This window comes from Podarcis raffonei, chromosome 8, assembly GCF_027172205.1.
Source record: "Podarcis raffonei isolate rPodRaf1 chromosome 8, rPodRaf1.pri, whole genome shotgun sequence".
NCBI lineage: Eukaryota > Metazoa > Chordata > Lepidosauria > Squamata > Lacertidae > Podarcis > Podarcis raffonei.
In genome coordinates, this window is record NC_070609.1 from 29,882,948 (window position 1) to 29,906,256 (window position 23,309).

The window sequence follows — 23,309 nt, forward strand, 5'->3', positions numbered from 1 at the left end:
TGGAAATAAATTGGAAAAGGCAAAATATTAAGATTTTGTGGTATGTCTGAGAGAGTATAGCGGGCCCAAGACATTTTACTGTCTAATACAGAACAGAAACTGGAACCCCAAGCTCACCCAAGCTAAGGTGCCTAGCACCACAACTAGCCACGTTATTTTGGCACTCGAGGCAGGAAATCCCACAAGCACCTCTTCATTGGAGTCAAAATAAAACAATAATATATTGAAAAACTATTAGCTGCCCTTTATGACACCCAAAATCTGCTGCTTGAGGTGGCTGCCTCACTAATGTGTGTATTGCTGGAACTAGGCATGCCTCTTGATCTCCATGACTGAAAATAATATGCATACAAGTGTCAACTCTTCCTTTGAAAAAAATGTTCTATGTGACCATTTCACCTGAAAAAGAATCTTGTGTAACACAGAAACTTGCATTCTGTGGCCTCATTTCTGTTATATATGTAAAATATATATTTTTGGTGGAAAAAATACTAATAAGAGCCTGGATATGACCATCAGCTGATCCTATTAAATGAATGATTTCCTCACCCCAGTGAATTTCCCCTCTCAGGCGTTGATTTGCAAATGGATCATTGAGATCAGGTTTCTTGTTTTGTTTTTGAAACTCAGGGCCCCTCCAGACTTGTGGTTTATTGTGGAACATGTCCTGCACATTAACAGCGCATTAGTGGTGCCTTTATTTTGCTCCAGTTTGGTGATGCTTTCCCCAAACAGCCATTGTTGCTGCCTGGAGATGTTATAGCGGAGCAGAAATTAACCTAAACATTTGTCATATAAAAACTTACAGGACTTCATCAGGAAGTTATTGGACATGCACTGATTGGAAAAGAAGCAGTGGGGCCACCCCTTTGCCTGCCCAAAGAGTATTGAAAGTGACACTACCTGATAGCATGTGACACTACCTGATAGCATCACAAGCTGAAACCGTCACACATGTGCAATGAAAACGACGTCTGGAGGGGCCCTCATTGGATTTCGGCAAACCAGATTTTTAAAAATTGCGGGGGGAAGTACACGGGCGGCATTTTAATGCCAACGATGTCGTGGGACCATCCCACACACATACACGCCCCACAACCTTGCAGGCAAGAAGAGCACCGATCCGCTTGGAAGCAGTCCGGGCGATTCCCGGCGAAAGCTGGCCAGGTGCTCGCGCGTTCCCAAGAGCCAGTGCATGAGAAACGCGCGCCCTCCGATGGACAGCCGACGGCGACAGGCTGGAGCAGCAGCCCGCGGCACGGAGGGAGGCTGCGAAAGGAGGGAACGGAGAAGTTTTCCCGTTGCAGCTTGCACCGCTTGGGAACAAGTCCTGCAGCCTCCTGTACCCACCCGGGCCTAGAAAGACGCTTCCCGCAGTTCCGCTTGGTCTTTCAGAGACGTGGGAAGGGGAGGCCCGGATCCAGTGGCGCCCTTCCAAAAGACCGGAGGGGGGCACAGCCAGGGCAGGATAGGAGCAGCCTGCACCCCACCCTCGGGTTGCGTAGGCTGAAGGAAGCCGCCGGAGCCTGATAAGCGTTTTGCAATCTGCCTGCTGAGAAAAACGGCGCGGGCGGAGGATCTGGCCCCAGATACGTCTGCACGCCTAGATTTCGGCTTCCAGGGAGAAAGGGGGCGGAGAGGGCTAGGCGGCGCAGCGGGTGCTTTTACCAGCGCGATCTTGTCCGCCTTTACTTGGAAGAGGGTCCTCCTCGGATTAAGCGGGGTTTACAGGTAAGCGAGCGGGCCAAGGGCTTTTTAAGATACCCCCCAACCCAATAATTATTGCTTTAATCCTTAACGAGTGTAATGAAATACCGGTATATCTTACAGCCTTTTCTTTTTGACATATGCGGTGATAGTTCGCCACAAGGGACTTGTTGTACAGGGAGTTGTTTTGAGCTAAAACAGCCTGTGCATTAGAGGTGACGCTCAGAGCAACCTTGATCTAGGGCCAGGGACACAGGGCGATTTGAAGTTTCCTTAGTCAAGATTTGTCTACTCCTTTTCCGCTGTAGAGTTTGAATGATTCCACTGGAAGTTGCCTTTGTGCAAAAAGAACAACTCCTTGAACTGTCACGTGATAGGACCATCAAAGATTAAAAAAAATTGGAAATGAGGTTTCTCAAATTTTGGCTTTATGCTACCAAAATTTCTCAGTTGCTGCATTACCACTGAGTAACCTGTGCTTGCCATTGAAGAAATTTCTGTGCTGCTGCCATTTGGTAGTATATATCTTTGCAAGACAGGTTTTTCAGCACTGACTCTTATGGAAATGAAATGATCTGAGACAACCATCAGACCCTGCGTTGATGTACCTGTTGGCAAAATGCAAACTCCACCCTCCCACTGGTTCTTGCATAAATGAACTTCATTGTGAATGAAACTATTAAAATAGTTTATTACATCTAACACTGATTAGTGTAACCATATGTTTTTAGAAATGCAATCAGATGTTTGGTGTTCTTACAGTCCCATGAACAAAACTGTGTAAATTTGTTAACTACTATAAATATCTCAACAAATTCCACATGAATTTAAGTGTTTTTTTTGCATGGATGTCTCAAGTAACAATTATAATATAGACAAATTTGCAGTTAAAATGCATAAAACCAATGGCTGCTGAAGACCTTTGGTCATGTGACAATAAACCAATAGGTCACTATACCAAAAAAAGATTGGGAACCACTGACATATAAGATTGCAGCCTTCATCTCTTGAGTTTGGGCAGAGTAGGGTTACTGCTCTCCAGAGAACTTTTTTTACTGCTTTTTCTGGGGGAAATGTGCCATTTTTAGAAATTCCTTGGTTTCAGAGAATGTAATCCGTAAAATATGAGCACAGAGCAAGTCACATTGTGTAACTGGAATGACTTCAATGCTGATGACATCTAAAATCAAGATGGTGTGTGGGCACACTCATCTGGGAAGTTTTTTAATTAATGAGTTAATACATTTATTGGCACACATCAGGGGTGCTCCAACATGGAGGGGTGCTCCATGGATGCTTTCAGAGCCACAATCAGAGCACAAGGAATGTGCTCTCCCCTGTTGCAGATTGGGGGAATGTGTCCAAGGTGAGTACCTTGTACCTGGATTCTGCCAGTCTAAGACAGAGGCAAGGGAGCACAGCAAGTCTTCCCTTAGCTGTCAGTTTCCTCGTCCTTAGTTTCAGTTTTGCCCTTGCAGAATTCAGCAGGGAGAAGGATGGAGACAAAACAAGACTTAGTTGGCTGCACCTGCCATTGGCTCTGGTGCCACCTACTGTTGGGTTCCCAGCATTCCACCCTACCAGTCCCAGTGGGCACTCACCACCATTTTGTGTTCTCATCCACGATGCCATTCAAGGAAAAGGGGTCCTTCTTTGGAGGGTGTGATTGTTGTCCTTGGTGGTGCTCATATTTGTTTCCTGTCTCCTGTACCGAAAGCGATGGCCTTTCTCCACATCATTGTCCTACTGCTGGTGGCTGGGCTGTGCATGGGCCAGGACTTCCCTTTCAGGGACCCCACATTGCCTTGGGAGGAGCGGCTGGACGACCTGGTTAACAGGCTGACATTGGATGAGATGATACTGCAGGTACAAGAAACACTTTTTGACCATTTGACAGAGGTGGCAGAGCAGAACAGGTGTGGAGAGGCCCGGCAAAAGGCATCAAAGCTGCAGGAAGGGAGGAGGGCTGGTTTGGAATTGTAAGGAACATCAGACTCCTGCTGGATGGACCAAGGGACCATTGAGTCCTGCATCTTCTTTCTCATAATGGCCAACAGATGCTTCCGGGAATTTAAGGCAATAGCTCTACCCTCCTGCAGAACACAATGGGACACGGGCGGCGCTGTGGTCTAAACCACTGAGCCTAGGGCTTGCCGATCAGAAGGTCGGCGGTTCGAATCCCGCAACGGGGTAAGCTCCCATTGTTTGGTCCCTGCTTCTGCCAACCTAGCAGTTTTGAAAGCACATCAAAGTGTAAGTAGATAAATAGGGGGGAAGGTAAACGGCGTTTCCGTGCGCTGCTCTGGTTCTCCAGAAGCGGCTTAGTCATGCTGGCCACATGACCCGGAAAAACTGTCTGCGGACAAACGTCAGTTCCCTCGGCCAGTAAAGCGAGATCCCAAAGTCCCAGAGATCCCAGAGTCATCCGCGACTGCACCTTAAGGTCAGGGGTACCTTTACCTTTTTACCTGCAGCACACACAATAACTAGGATTTAGTTGTGCACTCTCTTAGAACATGGAGGTTCTTCTTAGATCTCATGGCCAATTGCAATGAAATAGAAAGCCTGGATAGCTCAGCTGGCTAGAGTGTGCTGCTGATAATGCTAAGATTGCAGGTTCAATTCTTGTATGAGACAGTTGCATATACCAGCATTGCAAAGGGTTGAACTAGATGGTCCTCATGGTACCTTCCAACTCTACAATCCAACGTGATAGAAATCTATAAAACTATGCATAGTGTGGAGCAAATGGGTAGATAAAAAGTTTTCCTCCTTCTCTCTTAACACAGAGAAAAGGAAGTACTTCTTCACACAACACATAACTATGAAACTCGCTCCCACAAGGTGTAGCTATTAATGGCCAACGACTTCAATGGCTTTTAAAAAGAGTTACACAAATTCACAGAGAATAGGGCTATCAGTGGCTCCTTAACCATGTTGGAGGCAGTTCTGAATGCTAGTTGCTGGAAACCGCAGGAGGAAAGAGTGCTGTTGCACTCAGGTCCTGCTTGTGGGTTTCCCAGAGGCTCTTCTTATCGGCCACATCCCCTGGCAGGCAGACCCATTATGTAATTGGTGGGATGTAGTAAGGCATGTAATCCTTAATCCAATGGAATGGGCCCTTCAGCTCCTCTGCACTCCACATTTTTATGGAATGTCCCAGGGGGTGTAGAGAGAGGCCAGGAGGGCCACATTTGGCCCTAGGTCCTGAGGTTTCCTACCCTTGCGATGCATCTTTACTTGAGTGTAAGTCTAATTGGATTCAGTTGGACTTACTTCTGGCTAAACATGCATGGGAGTGGGCTGAAAATGTTGCAAGCCTCGTTAATTAATTTGGAATAACAAGCACCTTATGATTGCCTTAGCATAAGACAGAATAGATTCCCTGCTTCTCTCACAAGTGTGGGTTGAAAGGAGAGGAAAATCTACCACTGGTTACTTGGTGTTTAGAAGCATTTAATATGCACTCAGTGGTCTAGTGGAAGCTGCCATCCCAGTGCACAAAGGAATCAGCCCTTTGGGATTCCCTGAGCTGTAAGCTTAGTGCCACCTCATTGCAAAACAAAGACCGGGTACGGAAGAGTTCTGAGGGGCTGCCTCATCTGCTGACTGGTGCTGTGGCTTGTTCACCCACAGATGGCAAGAGGAGGGGCAAAGGGCAACAACCCAGCGCCGCCCATTAAACGACTGGGAATTGGGCCCTACAGCTGGAACACGGAGTGCCTGCGTGGAGACGTTATGGCCCCAGGATGGGCAACTGCTTTCCCCCAGGCCCTGGGCTTGGCTGCCTCCTTCAGGTATGGCTGCTGTTGAAAGGTGGGTCTTGGCTGTGGCTTCTCCTAGGTTCCCCTTGATTCCCTTTCAACCTATTCTACTAGTGTCCCGTTTTGGCCCCAACAGAGTTGCTGGGACTCTGTCCTCTGGGAGGGCCCACTAGGGCTCTGCCATGGTCCTGCCATTTTACATTTCCCATTTTACATTTCCCATTGTGCTTTGTAGGAACTTACCCCATTATACTGATGAAGTTAGGCAAGCACTTTTCTGGCATTGTTTCTATCACCTTATAAAAATGTTTTTGTTTTTCCAAGCCTACTCAGATTTCCAAAGCTAACGTGCATTTTAACCTGTGATTTTCTTTTGCGATCATTTATATTTTTAACTATTGATCTTATTGATATTTGGAATTACTTTTAGATCAGCTTGTTTTTAACTTTTGGCTTTCAGAGATCATTTTAATGTATTTTAAAATGTTTTCTGTAAACTGCTTACAGGTTTTGACATCTGAGCGGTAGAGAAATGTTATTTTAAAAAATAAAATAAAAATCACTCTCTGAGGGATTTTTTTAAAAATTTAAAATGGCAGTTGCCTAGCATGTGGAGGGGTCCCTTGAGTGCAGGAAGGGACCCTAAAAAAAGTAACATACCAAGGGTTCCTTCAGCCCTGGAGCCAGTCCTGGCCTCGTTTTCCATTTCAGCTGCCTGAAAATTACAGTTCTAATTATTAGAAATGGTTGCTGATTTAAGAGAAGCAATTCTGCTTGGTTGCCAGCTGTCTCCCCCCCCCCTGAAGTAAGGTTCCTGAATGACACAAAGCCCTGTCAAATGGCAACCTGGCCTCCATTTCTGTCAGTTGCAAGAGGCAGCGTCATTTTTTCCAGAGAACTGAAGTTTATTTGAAAGAGGAATCACTTCTTGAGATGTGTGCACACATTCCCTCGTCACCTTTAGTAAACGGGTTTTGTATAATTTCAAAAGCCATGTGTATCAGAGGCTGAAGAAGGAATAAAGAAATACGTGTGCCTCTTGAAAACCAGATTCAACACTCTGAAAAAAATATTTTCTAGCCTCACTGAAGTAGTCAATCTATTCCAAGGCCCTTTAAAAAAAAATAAATGGTGGTGGGAAGCTGATGTGATTTAAATGCCCCTCCATATAGCCAGTGTGGTGTAATTGGACTAGGAAAAGGGATCAAATCTTTTTTTTAAAAAAAATGATGTTTATTAAGAATTTAAAATTACAGAAAAAAAAGAAAAAAGAGAAAAAAGAAATTAAACAATACAAGTCAATAAAAAGAAAAAAGAGTACAAAACACACAATACATCAAAATCAAAAACAAAAGCAAAAATTTTTTTAAAAACAAATCCAATGTTCCCATATCTTTATCTTTCATTAACTTGTTTCATCGACCTCCTCACACCTCCCTTTTTTGTATTCTAATTATTAATTATCTCAGCAAATCCTTTCCATCTTTCACTATATTCTGTCCTTTGGCTGTCTTAATTTATTTTAACCTTATCTTACCATAAAAAGCCCTAAAACTTTAAAACTTGTTTGTACATAACTCCTTATAGCATTTCTACTAAAGCCAAATAGTTGCATTCCAACATTTTTCTAACACTCATTAATTTTACAATATTTCTCTAAATGAATTTTTAAACTTTCTTCCAATCTTCATCCACCGTCTCTTCTTCCTGGTCTCAGGTTCTGTCAGTCCAGGGATCAAATCTTCACATAGTTCTGAAACTCAGTTGTGAGGACATTTTTGCCTCAAGCATTCAGTCAAACAGGACCTAAAATGTCTCCTGAAGTGCCTCAGCCCAGACATAGGTTTACCCCACCCCCATCCCAGTCTCTGCCTTCAGCTTCAATAGCAACTTGCTAGATCAAAATGACCTTTTTGACTTCCTCTCCACTGCTGCTTCTCTTTGCTGACAGCCCTGAGCTCATCTACCGCGTGGCCAATGCCACAGCCACTGAGGTCCGTGCCAAACACAACTACTTCATCTCCGTTGGTAACTATGATGACCACACTGGCCTGAGCTGCTTCAGCCCCATGTTAAACATTATGAGGCACCCACTGTGGGGCAGAAACCAGGTATGAATGGTTTAGGAAATGGGGACTCCACAGGTGGGAGGATACAGAGGGATGGGCAGACCTGTTCATTTCAGTTTCTCATTTTCTGCTCTTAAGTTCAATTCTCCACATTTCCACATCAGTTTGTGATTTCCCTTCTAAAAAGTCCTCACGGTAATTTATCAACATTTTAGTGTGGATTTATCCTAATATGAGCATTTTTGCAAAGCAACTTTCACCAGTACAATGCCTTTTTTGTATGCTGTTTTCACCGTTACAAGCATTTCTATGCACACTTTCCACTAGTATGTGCATGTTTGAACACATTTAGCTGGAAAAACTGCACTTCAAAATTCAGGAAAGAACGAATTTCAAAGGATGGTTGTGTTTCAGTTCTTTTCTTGTTTCAGAAAGTGCAAATTAAGTAGGACTGTCTTAAGAAAACTGAATCTCATTTATTCCCCATCCATAGTGGTGCCTAAAGTGGGCAATAAGAGGCAAATATGGATTATTGGGGAACACATGACCTGTTTCTGGTCAAAGGTGTTACTCCTATTACCAAGCTTGGAGTATTGGGATGGCTATTTTTTCTTAGATATTTTCATATTCTATTTATTATTTACTTAATTTTGTAAGAATAAAAATGCAGGAATATGAAAAAACATGAGAAAATATGAGAAAAATGCTGCTTGTTTTAAAATATTTTACCAAAATATTCCAATACTATCAGGTACAGTGGTACCTCGGGTTAAGTACTTAATTCGTTCCGGAGATCCGTTCTTAACCTGAAACAGTTCTTAACCTGATGCACCACTTTAGCTAATGGGGCCTCCCGCTGCCGCTGCGCCTCCTGAGCACGATTTCTGTTCTCATCCTGAAGCAAAGTTCTTAACCTGAAGCACTATTTCTGGGTTAGCAGAGTCTGTAACCTGAAGCGTATGTAACCTGAAGCGTATGTAACCCGAGGTACCACTGTATATGAAAAATGTAAATCTGACAAACAAAACGGTTTTGTAACAGAAATCTCTCGATTCATAACCGAGATAGTAAACTCTAAAAGAAAAACCCTCTCCAAAGCATACTGACTCCTCCTTGACTGGGAAGTCAAGGAGGAGGAGGTCACTGCAGCCATGGTTAGGTGGTCACAGGACTTTGGGTATTCAGTAACCATGCCACAGTGGGGAAATTTGTGGAAGAATAATTGGAAATTCACAAACTGTTATGCTCTAAAAGAAAACTTCCTAAAAATGCAACACCGATGGTATCTAACACCTTGGGAATTGTCAAAGATGTACAAAAATGTCCCCAGTAATTGCTGGAAGTGTGGAGATACATCAGGCACTTTCTACCATATGTGGTGGCTATGCAAAAAAATCCAGGCATTTTGGGAGGGTATCCACTTAGAAATACAAAAAATAATAAAGACTTCCTTTAAGAGAAAACCAGAAGCTTACCTCCTGGGGATCACAGATTTGGATATCCCACAAAAAATGAAGAGTACCGTATTTTTCGCCCTATAGGACGCACTTTTTCCCCTCCAAAAATGAAGGGGAAATGTGTGTGCGTTCTATGGGGCGAATGCAGGCTTTCGCTTCAGGAAGCTCTCCGTAAGCCTTGGGAGCCCGCGGGAGTTCCCGTCGGGCTCCCTAGGCTTGCGGATAGCAGCCTGCATCTTGAAGCCTGGGGCGCGCTGCACAGCGTGCCCCGGGCTTTGGTTCCCCAACCTGGTTTGGATCTTGGCGGTGGGGAGAAGTGCGCTTCTCCCTGCCGCCAGCCCCACAAGCTCGGGGGACAGCGGGGAGGCGGAACGCTGCCATCCCACTGTCCCCCGATCTGGTTTGGAGGCTGGCGGTGGGGAGAAGCGCACTTCTCCCTGCCGCCAGCCCCACAAGCTCGGGGGATAGCGGGGAGGCGGAGCACCGCCATCCCGCTGTTCCCCAACCTGGTTTGGGCTTCAGGCAGATATCCGCAAGGCGTGGGAGTCCGGCAGGAAGTCGCACCGGTCTCCCAAGGCTTGCGGAGAGCTGCCTGTTCAGGGGGCTGGGGTCGGGGGAAGCTCAGAATTCCCCCGCCCAGCCCCGTGCCTGGGGGGAAAATAATTTTTTCCCCTTTATTTCCTCCCCCCCCCAAAAAACCTAGGTGCATCCTATGGGCCGGTGCGCCCTATGGGGCGAAAAATACGGTATATTTTTATATGCCACAGTGGCAGCAAGAGTCCTTATCGCTACAAAGTGGAAGAGTGGTGAAATCCCTTCTGTTCATGAATGGATCCAAAAGTTAACGGATTATGCAGAGTTAGATAGTTTATCAGAAAAAATAAAGAACAAACCAAAACAGGAATCATCTCAAAATGGGAAGTTTATTTGAAAAACAATTACAGCAGTTTAAATTCTGCTGCAGCATTTGAATAACTTTAGTAGTAGATTTAAGAAAGATCTGAAACCTTAGATAAATCAATAATTAGTTAATCAGTTAATTTAAGACAAAAACGTGTATGGGCAACAAATAATTAATAATTGAAATAAGGAATGGGCTGGAGGTCGGGTCTATAGTCCAAGGAACACTTTTTGGTTTATTGATTTGTAATCAATATTGTCCTTATCATGGTTTGTTTTGTATTTCTTGTCTTGTTTTTTTTCCTTTTTTGGTGTATCAATAATTTTTTTTTTTAAAAAAAACCCAAATTCATGTACAGTGGTACCTCGGGTTACAAACACCTCAGGTGACAGACTCCACTAACCCGGAAGTAGTACCTCGGGTTAAGAACTTTACCTCAGGATGAGAACAGAAATCGCGCGGCGGCAACGTGGCAGCAGCGGGAGGCCCTGTTAGCTAAAGTGGTACCTCAGGTTAAGAACGGTTGCAGGTTAAGAACGGACGTCCGGAATGAATTACGTTCGTAACCAGAGGTACCATTGTACTGCTTAAAATATAGACACCAAACTATGTACGGTTCAAAAACAATATAGCAAAAATAAAATACAAACTAAATAGAACATCATAAATCAGTAATACAATACACTAACTGGGTCACACCGCAGGAGAAACTTGTGTAAGTAAAGAGGTCTAAATAAGTGACTAAGAGGTAATGCTGTTGGCATTTATCTAATTTCCAAAGGGAGGGAATGACTGTGGCTCTCTCACCAGAAGTACCAGACAGCAGGTTCCTTTGTGGTGATGAAAGGTGTGGACACCAGGAACTGAGAGGAGGGGGGGGGAGGAGGGACGTGTCACAGAGAACGAGCATGACCTAAGTCTCTGTCTGTCTGTCTGCCTGTTCTTCAGGAGACTTACGGAGAAGATCCATTCTTGACCAGGGAGCTGGGTGTGGCTTTTGTGACAGGGCTGCAGGGTGACCACCCCCGCTATGTCAAGGCCAGCGCTGGCTGCAAGCACTTTTCCGTCCATGGGGGCCCCGAGAACATCCCTGAGCCCCGTTATTCCTTCGATGCCAAGGTCAGTATGACTGGCAGGTTGGGAGCTGGGAGGTGGCAAGGGCTGAATGGAGGAGGTTTCCTTGTCCTGTGTGCTGGCTCATTCCCTCCCTCTCCCTGCTTCCGCCATCATCATTATCATTTATTTGTATGCCGCCTTTCCATAGTAAACTATGCTCAAGGCAGCTCACAACACAAAGAAAGTTACATACAGTGGGCCTGCCACTGATGCACAATTTGTTTTTGCGATTGTGGCCTAAGGCTCATGGCTGAAAAATAAATAAATGGAGTGAGGGGGAAACCTGCTACAGAAAGAGTTTGTAGAGCTTTGCACCTTGTTTTTCAGCCTCTGGGAAGGATGTGTGAGGCTCTGGGACTCTCCCAGGACCCTTGTACAACCTTCCCAAAGGCCGGTGAGTGAGGCAAAGGGCAAGGCCCACTCTGGACAGATAAGGGTTGGTTAATTTGGTGGGTGGGTGGTTCTGGGGGGTTTCCTGCCTTTGCACATGGACCCCGGAACAGAACCCTCACATAAGTGGTAGGCTCACTGCAACTCACTAAGTTACAAGTTATAACAAAATTGAGATAATCAATTGATTAATGAAAGCATCTCATTAAGAAATATCCAGTTCAATTAAGCAACCCCCTTTTAATTCATAATAAGAAACATAGAATTGGAAGGGACCACAAGGGTCATCTAGTCCAACACCCTGCAATGCAGAAATATTTTGCCCAACATGGAGCTCAAACCCACGACCCTGAGATTAAGAGCCGCATATACAAAAACTTGAATCACAAAAGCAGCAAAAATAATGCACCACTGAAATTAAATATTGGCTCCAAAATCTTGAATCCCCTAAACCTCCCTTCCAAACTGTTGCTGCTTTGTGAGTGGGATTCAATCACATACCACATACACTGGGCAAGCCATTGTGGTGTAGTGGTTAGAGCGGTAGACTCGTAATCTGGTGAACCAGGTTCGCGTCTCCGCTCCTCCACATGCAGCTGCTGGGTGACCTTGGGCTAGTCACATTTCTTTGAAGTCTCTCAGCCCCACTCACCTCACAGAGTGTTTGTTGTGGGGGAGGAAGGGAAAGGAGATTGTTAGCCGCTTTGAGATTAATTAGGGTAGTGATAAAGCGGGATATCAAATCCAAACTTCTCTTCTTCTACCAGCAAATTTGGGTTGTGCAATAGAAGTTGATTTGGTCTCTTGCACAACAAACAGCAGTGGGGTCTGTTCCCCCACTGCTGCTCCTGAGCCCCATAGCTATCCCCCTCTGCTGGTGGGCAAGGCTATGTGTTACATGCAGATTGCTCTGCACTCCCTAAATTATCCTGCTGCCTTCTGATACAGTAACGGGTGTTGTTGTGTTGCCAGTGTTCAACTAAGATTCAGCAGCCAGTCTTGTTGACTTCTCTACACAGAATGGGGAGAAAGACACCATCTTGTTCTTTGCTTCAGGCAGCAAAATGTCTTGGGCTGACCCTATTTCTAGGTGTCCTGGAATTTTGCCAACAATGCTTGGGGTGGTGGTGGTGATATGCCAGGAGGGAATGATATCTGTGCTCTGTACCAGGTGGAGGAGCGTGACTGGCGCATGACCTTCCTGCCTCAGTTTGAGGCCTGCGTACGGGCTGGAACCTTCAGCTTCATGTGCAGCTATAACAGGTATGTCTGGGTTCTCTCCCTAAGTTTTGGGTGGCAATGGGACATTAGGCTTCAATCCTGATCCCAGTGAACCTGAGAGTGAGCCCCCATTGAATTCAGTAGGATGTTCTTCTGAGTAGACATTGTTAGGCTTGTGGCCCCCAACGTTTCTCCCAAGTGAATGTGGCTGAAAAAGTTTCCCACCCCTGTGCTAAAATTACGTGGTTCGTCATTAGAGCAGGGGGCATACCAACAACGTTTGCAACGCTTTTGAGCCTGATAGCTTTCTTTCTCGCCTGTGCCAGGATTAATGGAATCCCCGCCTGCGCTAACAAGAACCTGCTAACAGACATCCTGCGTGGAGAATGGGGCTTCCAGGGCTATGTGGTGAGCGATGAGGGAGCTGTCGAGCTGTTATGGCTTGGTCACAACTATACCCACAGCTTGCTGGAGTCTGCCATAGGTGAGCACTACCCAGCATTGACGTCCGGCTCTCAGCCCAGAGTGGGCAGCTCCCCATAATGAGGACGGGGTGAGAAATTAGATCCAGTTTGCACTTTAATGAGAACATAACCCATTTTGTAGGTCTTGGACCAATAACATGAATCAAAACACAATTATCTTTCAGAACCCACAGTTGTCTTAATTTTGCAACGCAGTTCTCCAATCAAACAGTTGGCATCTGTCTGTCTTGGGAGCCAATGGAGGAGTATTGTGTACAAAAAGGATTATATATGGGGAATGTGTGGATAAAAGTCTATATATTAGTGAAAATAACATACACAGAAATGCATTATATCAGGACGTGGCTTGCAAAATGGTGTACGCTACTCAAAGCTGCATACCAGAATGGGTATATCTTATTAGTAATTAGAAACTTTAGTCTGAATGTAGAGAGAGCACAAAGCAATCTATTATGTATTACCGTGATTAATATTTTTGTCCCATTCTTCTGCTTGTAACACATCCAGAGGTGCTTATGTTTAAAAAAGATACAATGCAGTTAAGTTCAGCTGAGGAAAAGTTGTGTCTCTGAACTCTTGGACTATAATGATCCCAATTCTCTACCTCTCCTGCTGCAGCTTCTGTGAATGCCGGATGCAATCTGGAAGTTTCATACGGGATGGTGAACAATTCTTTCACGTTTATAGGCCAGGCTGTTGCCAAAGGCAACATCTCCTTGGAAGTAAGTGGTTCCACCCAAGGGGAACAAGGAGTGGGAAAAGGTGGGTCATTGGATGCAGTTATTAGTGACCATCCAATTGCAGCTCATGCATGCCAAAATGTGAAATCATCCTATTTCCTAAAGAATATCCTACAGATAGACAATGGCGCCTGAGGAGCATATTCCCTGTGTGAACATTTTAGTTATTTAGTTAAGATATTTAAATATTGTGTCTCCAAGTAATTTCCATAAAAGTAATACAAAATGCAAAACAGATTAAAACATCGGAAAATAGAAAAATTAAAACAGCATCCATAGTGCCTCCCCAAAAGACTCTTACCTCTTGCTCCAGAGAGATCTGGTGCTTGCTGGATGTTTTAGACTAAGCTCCCATCAGCCCCATTCAACCGTCCCTTATTTGGGGGGAAAGTCCCTTATCCCAGCGCTGTGTCCCGCTGCTGTCCCTTATTGATGATGTCCCTTAAATTTCCCGGGTTTCAAAGGAAGCAGCTCCTCTCCCTCCCTGCCTCCCGGCCAGGGAGGAGGGAGGCTCCAACTGTGTTTCTTGGCTGCGTTGCTCACCCAATAAGGAGTCTAAGAACGACTGGGGGGTGGAGCTTGCATGCCTTGTGCCGATCAAATCGGCCGCGTTGCCTGGGGACTTGCCTTTGCTCAGCGCTTCCCAGCGGAGAGGTGACGGTGGTTTTCCTTGCTGCATCCCCTTTCCCGGGTTGCTGCGCTGTGGGAACCACCGCTTGAGGCTTCGTTTGGCTACTGGCTGGGCTTTCTGCCTTTGGCTCGGAGGGGCTCAGAAGTTGAACGTACCTGTGTTCGGAAAATCCCTTATTTTGGCTGCTGATCCCTTATTTTCGAGGCTGCTGGTCCCTTATTTTCAAATCTGTAAGTTGACAGCTATGGCCCCAGCCAGCATGGCCAATGGTTAGGGATGATGGGAATTGTATCCCAAAACACCAGGAGGGCACAAACTTGGCTGTTCCAGAGAGTAGTATCGACACCAGCAGGTTCAAATTTTGAGAAACAGGTTTCCTGACAGTACAGGGTGTTCAATAGTGGGACAGTGTGTTAGAAGGGAGTGGCCTCTCTGTTATTAATAGGTTTTTTTTAAAAGCAGAAGCTGTATGACTATCTTTTAGGGATGCTGTAACAAGGGTGTTGCTCTAGATGCCCTTTGAGATCCCTACAACATTTTTAGTAGTCTGTGGTTTGAGGCTTTTCCTCCCCTTATACACATTCTGCTTCTGTTCCACTCCTAACTCTGAGACCAATACATAACAAAAAGGAAATGATAGGAAATAATAATGTTAATACAATACATGATATAGCTACTAATATTTCCTCTGTCCCTTATCTCAGTAGTATTTGAAGCAGAGAATATAGCCACACCAAAAAGATAGCTCTAACATACTAATTCACCAATCAGTTTCTTTAATTAACTTGTAAAATACAATCCTAGCAACTGTCTTCGCAGCAGGATTTATTTGTGTATTTTATTAATAGCCTCAATCAAATGTTCCTTTGCAGTAATCTGAAATAAATCCATCTGGTCCATTTACTTACTATATTTGATGTTTTCTAATGGCTTGGTTTTCCTCAGTATTTTACTTCTCTCCATGTGTAATTGCTGTAAGCTTAAAACCTTTTGGGATCTTAAGAGCTGTGTATGTTTCTGTAATATTCTACAAGCTCTTCAGTTATATATGACATTGCGGAAGTGGAGGGGAGTGAGGCTTGGCTGACACGGTTTCACGGGAAAGGTGGGGAGGTTCCCCACCTTTCCCTAGGAGTCTGTGGGAGTGAAGATCTTTCACCCATCTCCATCCTTCCATTACAATGCTGCTTCACTAGCCAGCTCTGTGCCTCCCCTCCCTCCTACTATCTCCTGCAGACGATCAGGGGCAGTGTCCGCCCACTTTTCCGCACCCGCTTGCGCCTGGGTGAGTTTGACCCGCCAACCATGAACCCCTACAATGCCCTGGGACCGGAGGACGTGCAGACGGAGGCCCACCGCCAGCTGGCTCTTGAAGCTGCCATTCAGTCCTTAGTCCTGCTAAAAAACCAGCGCGGGATGCTACCTCTTAAGGCCCCAGATGTGTTGAGGAAGAACTTTGCAGTAAGTGTTCCACCATGGAGTGGTGTGATGGGGAGGGCATCTCGTCCCTTGCTCCATAGAGTTGCATCGCCTCTGGCAACACTGGAACAGGGCAGACTGCAACAGAGAAACTAAATGCAGAACTCAGTATTGAAAGATTAAACTATTGATTTACTGCATTCTGTGCTTTGCATGCATTAAAGTTTCTGTTTCAAACCCTGCCATCTCTAGCTGAAGGGTGGAGAGAGACCCTTGTCCCAAGTCCTTGAGGAATTGCTGCCAGTCCTGTGCTCGGTACCTGAGTGCAACTGCACTGTCCCCACTTGTGATTTCCAGCAATTGGCTGGAATGGCAGTGACCATTTTCTGTTTTTCACATTAGGTCTCAACCCCTACATGTTGAGACACAACAAGTGCCCACTATTTGCACATTCTGGAAGCAATTTTTTGTTCCAGCAGACTTTCCCAGTTGGATAAATGGGTGAGAAATCCATGTGCATTGTGTGGTTTTAGTTCGGTTTTAAATCCATTTGCTTTCTCTCTCTCTCTCTCTCTCTCTCTCTCTCTCTCTCTCTCTCCCTCTCTCTCTCTCTCTGTGTGTGTGTGTGTGTTTAATTATCTTCAATGTACATCACCTTGAAACTGTTGCTTGGAATGTGATGAATAACTTAATAATGTTTCATGGCCCCTGATCCTCCAACTCTCTGGATCATCTGAATCCCATTGTGGCCCCTAATTTCTTCTTGGCAGGTGGTTGGGCCCTTTGCCGACAACCCTGGGGTTCTCTTTGGGAACTACGCTCCAGTCCCAGAGCCTCAATACATCTATACACCCAGGTAAGTCCTGAAGAAACCTCTCCTCCCTCCTGATCCATCCTTGGAAGGCATTCCTGGTAGGATGCTGGACCAGCTGTATCTTCATTTAAATCCAATCTGCACCCTAGAGTTGGCCTTACTTTTTGCATGCACAGTAAGGCCATCTTTGCCAGACAGATTCTGCAACAGACGACAAGAAATTACAATAGTTTTCAAAAGGGACTGAAGTCCTTCAGGCTGAGGACATGCTGGATGCCAGACCCATAACTGCCCTTTAAGTAGGGCTGTCTCATACACACATCTTCGTTTGATGCAAGATTGGCTCCCTCGGCCAATAAAGCTAGATGAGAGCCTCAACCCCAGAGTCGTCCGCAACTGGACCTAATGGTCAGGGGTTCTTTTACCTTTACCTTTACCTTTACTAAGGATTAGAGTAGTTGCTGTTCCAGAGCTCAGAATGGCTCATTGCATTTCCCATCCCATCCTTGATGGTCTGACATGCTTAGTTTCGCCAGTAGAACCACATCATGTGCATTTCAGAGTCATTTCAGAGTCAAAACCTCTCTCTGGAAATGAAGCTTTGAGCCCCTTAGCCCCAGGAAATCTGCATTCCAACACCCAGCACTCTGCTTTCCCCCTCCCACACCGGGCACTTATTTTCCATTTTCATTCACTTCCCTCATCTGCCTTTGCTTCAAAACAAAAACAAAGTCCAAGAAGCCACTGCCACCCCATGATGCCAGACACAGCCCACCACCCTGTATGGCCCTGCTGGGTCTCCATAACCCAGCTGGCTTCTGTTGCCTACTCAGGGCAGTAAATACATGCCGGGGTGTATGTGTGTGTGTAAGGTTGGATGGGGCTAAGTTCCAGGCAGATCCCACTATGTGGCTGGTTTGGCTTTGCAGTCCATGGGTTATGCAGGCCAAATCCAGATATTTTTTGGCAGAGAACAATTACGTTTTCGAGTGTTTGCCCTTAAGAAACTGAGAGCTGTTCTCATCTCCACCTGGTGCAGGAGGGGCCTGGCAACAATTGCTGCGAATGTCACCTTTGCCGCCGGATGTACCTTTCCCAAGTGCAGCACCTATATGCCAGCCCAAGTGAAGGCTGCGGTAGAAGCAGCAGACATCGTGGTTGTGTGCCTGGGTACAGGTAAGCCCCACATCTGGTGAAGAAAAAGGGTAAGAACAGCACCATGCTTTTCCCTACGGTGCAACGTTCACTTCACATATTAAGTAGTGAGACCCAGGAGACCATCTGCTTGCTGCAGCACTGCAGGCACTGACTCTTTAATTTTAATTCTCTGTATCACAGGGTGAGGAATCCATGTGCATTTTTATATATATACAAATGCATCCATGTCCACACACCTTGTGGTTATTTTCCTCTGTGCAGTCAAGTACATATAAAGCCCCTTCCATGCCTTAGTCAGTAAAGAGGCCTCCCCAAATTCAAGGACTGCATGGATCGCCCTGCTCCTGACCTCACACAACTTCCTTGGCCCAACCTCTGTCGGCATCTGCAAAAGGAAACCTTTTTGCAATGGACCTTTTTGCAAGATGACAACCTGTGCAATTGGAGTTGAATGGCAGGAAAAGCCGTGTGCATAGAGGTCTATGCAAGTGCAGGCTTCTCTATCTATGTGTGCACAGTGCACAGACTTGGGTGGGTGGGATTCTGGGGAAACTTCAGCCAGCGGCAGGGCCAGCCTTATGGGTTCACAATCATTGGTTCTCATGGAACTCCCTTGAGGCATTAATCATGACAGCAGGGAGCACAGATGTTATGGTCAGTGGTGATGGGAGCCGTGGTCCACCAGCATGCAGACCTCAAGCCACTCCATCAGTGGAGCCTGGCTTCTCAGTAAGACTGATGGACATCTTCTTTTGCTTTTGGAGAGTGGTACTTTGCCATTTCTCAAACTTTTGGAAAGGAGATTTTCAGAGAGGAGCCTCCTTGGTTTGTTTAGGATGAGGACAAGAGGGAAGGGAGTGGGTGGGCTCTTTTAACATGCCTTCTAACTCCCTCTGCCCAGGAACGGATCTGGAGGCAGAAACCAAAGACCGGAAGGACTTAGCCTTGCCTGGCCACCAGCTGGAACTCCTTCAGGATGCTGTGGCCTGGGGTAAGCTTGATGTTTTTGCCCCGGGGGAGACTACATGAGGAAGGGGGATGCCAAAGGCACTTGGTTGCACCAAGCACTATAGAAGGTGGGGCCTGCAGGTAACCCACAGCAAGCAGCCAATCCAAACTCTTCTGTGGCTCATGGGCAGTTGTGAAATTGAGGTGTTTGGTGGTGGTGGGGCTCCCTTGGCAATTGTTTAGATTTACCCTTAGGAAGCTGCCAATGTTGAGTCAGGCATTGGTCCATCTAGCTCAGGGTTGTCCACATCAAGGGCTGCATTCCTTCTGGGATAATCAGTTGGGGGCCACATGCTGGCAGTGGACAGGGTCAAAGGCATCAGTGGGTAAGGCCCAGAGCCAAATGAGGACAGGGCATGCCCCATTTCCATCTCTCTACCTGCTGCCTTCTTCTCTCCTCCTTCTTTCCCAACCAGCAGGCTCTGGGGTAGGGAGGAATTGCTCTCACCAGAGGTCTCAACTGATAACTTGCAGAAGTCTTTTGAAAGTAGGCCGTATGTTCCCCGAGGGCTATTGATGCTCACTGCTGGCTGCTCCCAGAGAGCTTCCTAGCTGAATAAGGATTTGAACCTTAGACCTGAAGTTCCACGCTCTCCAGAGTGTTGGGTTATGGCTCATTAATGAGTGTTTGCATGCATGGCATTGATTTGGCCTGTTGATTAATTGCTTAGGGCTTTGATTTCAGCTGCTGGACGTCCAGTGATTCTGCTGCTGTTCAACGCAGGCCCGCTTGACGTGAGCTGGGCCAAGGCACAGGACAGTGTGGGAGCGATCTTAGCCTGTTTCTACCCAGCTCAGGCCACCGGCCTGGCTCTTGCCAAGGTGTTGGTGGGAGCTAAAGGGGCAAATCCTGCTGGCCGACTCCCTTGTACGTGGCCTGCAGGCATGCACCAGGTAAGACTAGGATGCCCGGAAATTTGTAGGTAAGACAATCCCTGCTCCCACAGACTTGCAGTTTAACAGACATGACATACAAGAAAAAAGGGGTGGAGAGGGAGGAGGGAGAAAGCAAGCTCAGGCACCAGGAGGAATGGGGTTTTGGCTCCATGGGCTAGATCCATATCAGTATCAGCCATGTATTATGACATCACATGATAGACGGGTGGGTTGTCCCACTCACCTGTCAAAATCCCTTGTGGGGTTCCCACCCACCCACCAGCCAGCTGGTTTGTGGGTGCTTGGGAACCACAGCACAAGGGCCTTGCTAGCCTTATGCTCAACATTTTGGGAAGCACAGTGCACTGGGATGGCAAAGCACTTTTTTGTCCTGTCCTCTGGAGAAAGGAAAGAATCCTGCATTTTATAGGCTTTATTTGCCATGCACCTGTTCCCTGAGCAAAATTTAACCCTCACTTGTCAGCCTATAAGTGGGTTTACATTCTGCTGTGTTGGCTGCAGGTGTGTATTCCTTCCTGGCATCCAATGAAATATGGGCATGTTTTAAGGGTGTACATGAACCTGAGCCTTGCAAGCAGGAACTGAGCAGGAAAAGCAAATAGCATTGTGGATTTTGGAGGACATGTTAGCTAAGACCCTTTGCAGGCACCATGGGAATTACTGGCAAGCACACTGGTGTCCACAGGTGCCACATTGGCGACCCTGAGCTAAGATATACTCCTTGTGCATTTCCCACCATGTGCCTCCTCATTCACATTGGCTTGGCCCATGGGCTTCTTCCCATCCCGTTCACTCATTTGTGGTCGTTACCACAGGTTCCACCAATGGAGAACTACACGATGGTTGGACGGACATACCGCTACTATGGGGATGAGGCTCCACTGTACCCCTTTGGCTATGGGCTCTCGTTTACCACCTTCCAATACAGCGACCTGATGCTAGATGCCAATGTGCCCATTTGTGGTAACCTCAGCATCTCCGCAGTAGTGAAGAACGTGGGCTCCAGGGATGGCGAAGAGGTGAGGCAGCATGTGTGTATTTGCCCACAAACTGGGATAGCAGGGAGAAGAGGGAGGAATTCAACCATTGCCATAGCGCTATGGCAATCATTCCATCAGTGCAAGCTTTTTCAGATGGAAAAATCCCCCCTCCCCTCCATTTGGAACAATCCACCTTCTCCTCCTGCTGCTGTTCTGGGGGTTCTCCTGATGTGCCCAAAGGCAATTTTTGGGTGGGGGAGGAAAGCCATACCATGCTAATGTAAGTATTTCTGCTTAATGGGACTAGGTAGTTGAATCCCTCCCAATTTTAAATATATATATATATTATTAATTATTGTATTGATTGAGAAAACAATACAACAACAATATAGAAGTTAACAGAAGAGCAAGCAGTTGAAAAGCTTTTGAGGATACCTAAAGCAGAAGACTTTCGAGTCCAAATGACAGAGGATAGAGGCCACTTCAGCCAATGTTCCACTGTCTCAGGAAGGCAGACAAATGATGGAGACCTTGTATATGCCCTTTAGCGTATTCCAGAAGCGAGCTCCAAGTAGCAGAAAAGTCAAATGGTTTTGCCTTTGAGCAGTTTTATGCTGAAAGTCAATTTTTCTGCAAGTGGAATATGCAAAAGTCTCTGAAGCCATTGCTCAAACGTTTAGCTGACTGCCAGCTTCCAGGTTTTTGCAATTTCTCGGTGAGCAGACAGTAACAGGAAATATATTAATGCTGTATGCCCCCATGCATCATTGCCATCTATCCTGCCCAATATTTTAATGGGGAGCTTGAACCAATGATATCTAGGGCTAAGCATAGAAAAAGACTGTGGAATCTACATCCATTTAAAAAAGCAAGTTTCTAGCCCTTACAGCTGTGAAGATATGCTTGAAGTGTGTGAAATTCCTGGTGTGATCTTGGAAGCCAGGGAGATTTCTGAGCCTGAGCCTGAAATTAGTTCCTGTTCCCTGCCCCAAGTGCGCTTGCAGCTCCTTACTGAATAGCAGGAGCCAGGAAGCACCTTCAGCCACTTTGGTTTGATGAGCATGTATTTCAGATCTGGAACTGGTGGGTGAGGTTTTGGGAGAGGGTGTTTTGGTGTCCTTGTCTCTGGGTAGATGGGACATTATCCCCATGCATCTGCCTTTTGTAGTTTGCAGTTCAGGCTACTTCCAAACAGTGCTGCTGCCTCCACCACCAACACATGCAGGGGTGAAAACTCCTAGAAGAGCCTTGGGGTTTTCTCCTCCTAACAGTTCCTTCCTTCTGCAGGTGGTGCAGCTCTACCTCCGCTGGGGAGGGGCATCCGTGCCAGTGCCACGCTGGCAGCTGGTTGGCTTCCACCGTGTTCCAGTGCCTGTGGGACGTGCCGTGAAAGTACCCTTCCAGTTAGACTTCAGCCAGAGAGCCATCTGGGCTGGGGAGTGGCTCCTGGAGCCTGGCACTTTCACCCTTTTTGTTGGGGGGCAGCAGCCCTTCCAAGAAACCCGGGCCCCTTCTAACATCCTGCAAGCTGATTTTACAGTCTCGGGGAAGGCCAGCCGCACCATCCAATGCTAGTCGTCGGAACTGATGAGGGAGGAGGCCCCTGAAAGGCAAAAGGGCATCTCACTCTGTCAGGCCATGTATATATGAGATGGGTTTCTGCATTAAGTAAAATGTGCAGGAGGAGGGAGAGACTGTGAGGCCCTATGAACTGTGGGAGAGGGTAATATCCCTCTGGATATACGCCAGCCTTGTTTTTGTGGCCTGGGCGGCAAGAACTGTTTTCAGTGGAGCACTGGTGAGGCTGGGGCTGATCTGGAGAAGAAGGTTCTGGGATAACAGAAGGTTGTTCTCTGAAAGGATGATTACAGTTTGCTTTTTAAAGTCATTGATCATGTCTTCAGCTAGCTTTGCTAAAAGTGAATAGGCAATAAAGGGCTCAAATAGCAGCAAGCGGAGGATGCTTGAAAGATCCTTGTTTTGGTCTGATCTCATGTGTCATAGGCATCTGGAGGTGGGGTTTGGGGCACTTACATCATTGGAACTGGTAGGGCAGAAAGCAGGAAAGCCAACAGTTTTTCTTCTTTTCTTCTTTGGCGATCACTCCTAGACGAGTAAGGTTGTCTTCCATGAACACGGTCTTAGCGGTGTGTCCGTAAGTGACTGTGGAGGCCAATTCTGGATCCTCACGTCCTTCCACAGTGGGGACAGAGGTTTCTGGGCAGAAGTTGATAATGGTGAGGGTTTGCCAAATGTGCCTTCCTCTTAGCTCATTTCTCCCTTTCGTCTTGAGTTTGAGTGTCTTCCAGAGCTAGTTATAGGCAGAACCAAGTAATTCTAGCTTTGTCCCCATCCTCCTCCTTGCTGAGTTCTGCAAGGGAAACAGACTAAGGAGGAGGACAGGCGGGTTTTCGCCCTGGAAGATCTACCACAGACCAAATATTAACCTTGAATCACCTGGCGGAAAAGTATGCCGGCAAAGCCCCAAAGGTTCTTCATGTGGCTTTTATTGACCTTAAGCAGGCATTTGATCGAATCTCTAGAAAGCAGCT

At 46.3% G+C, this 23,309-nt stretch overlaps 1 protein-coding gene and 1 long non-coding RNA gene across 3 annotated transcripts in view; one reads left to right on the forward strand and one right to left on the reverse strand.

Annotated features, from left to right (window-relative positions):
- LOC128418820 (uncharacterized) overlaps positions 1-23,309 on the reverse strand; it is a 52,234-nt gene that overhangs the window by 18,053 nt on the left and 10,872 nt on the right. The window contains exon 2 of the long non-coding RNA XR_008331765.1: positions 3,309-3,567. This is a non-coding gene — a long non-coding RNA (uncharacterized LOC128418820). The remainder of the gene's footprint in view (positions 1-3,308; positions 3,568-23,309) is intronic.
- Positions 1,207-22,731, forward strand: LOC128418816 (uncharacterized). 2 transcript variants are annotated; one of them, XM_053398877.1, is made up of 15 exons: positions 1,207-1,731; positions 3,425-3,573; positions 5,344-5,504; positions 7,423-7,582; positions 10,847-11,017; positions 12,576-12,667; positions 12,952-13,109; positions 13,729-13,832; positions 15,718-15,942; positions 16,671-16,756; positions 17,754-17,890; positions 18,774-18,863; positions 19,566-19,774; positions 20,593-20,796; positions 22,045-22,731. In XM_053398877.1, exons 2-15 carry the CDS (start codon positions 3,427-3,429, stop codon positions 22,330-22,332), a joined length of 2,232 nt encoding a protein of 743 aa, XP_053254852.1. In that variant the 5' UTR covers positions 1,207-1,731; positions 3,425-3,426; the 3' UTR covers positions 22,333-22,731. The 2 variants fall into 2 exon arrangements, with proteins under 2 accessions (XP_053254852.1, XP_053254853.1); XM_053398878.1 differs by lacking the exons at positions 1,207-1,731; positions 3,425-3,573 and having other exon boundaries at positions 5,421-5,523.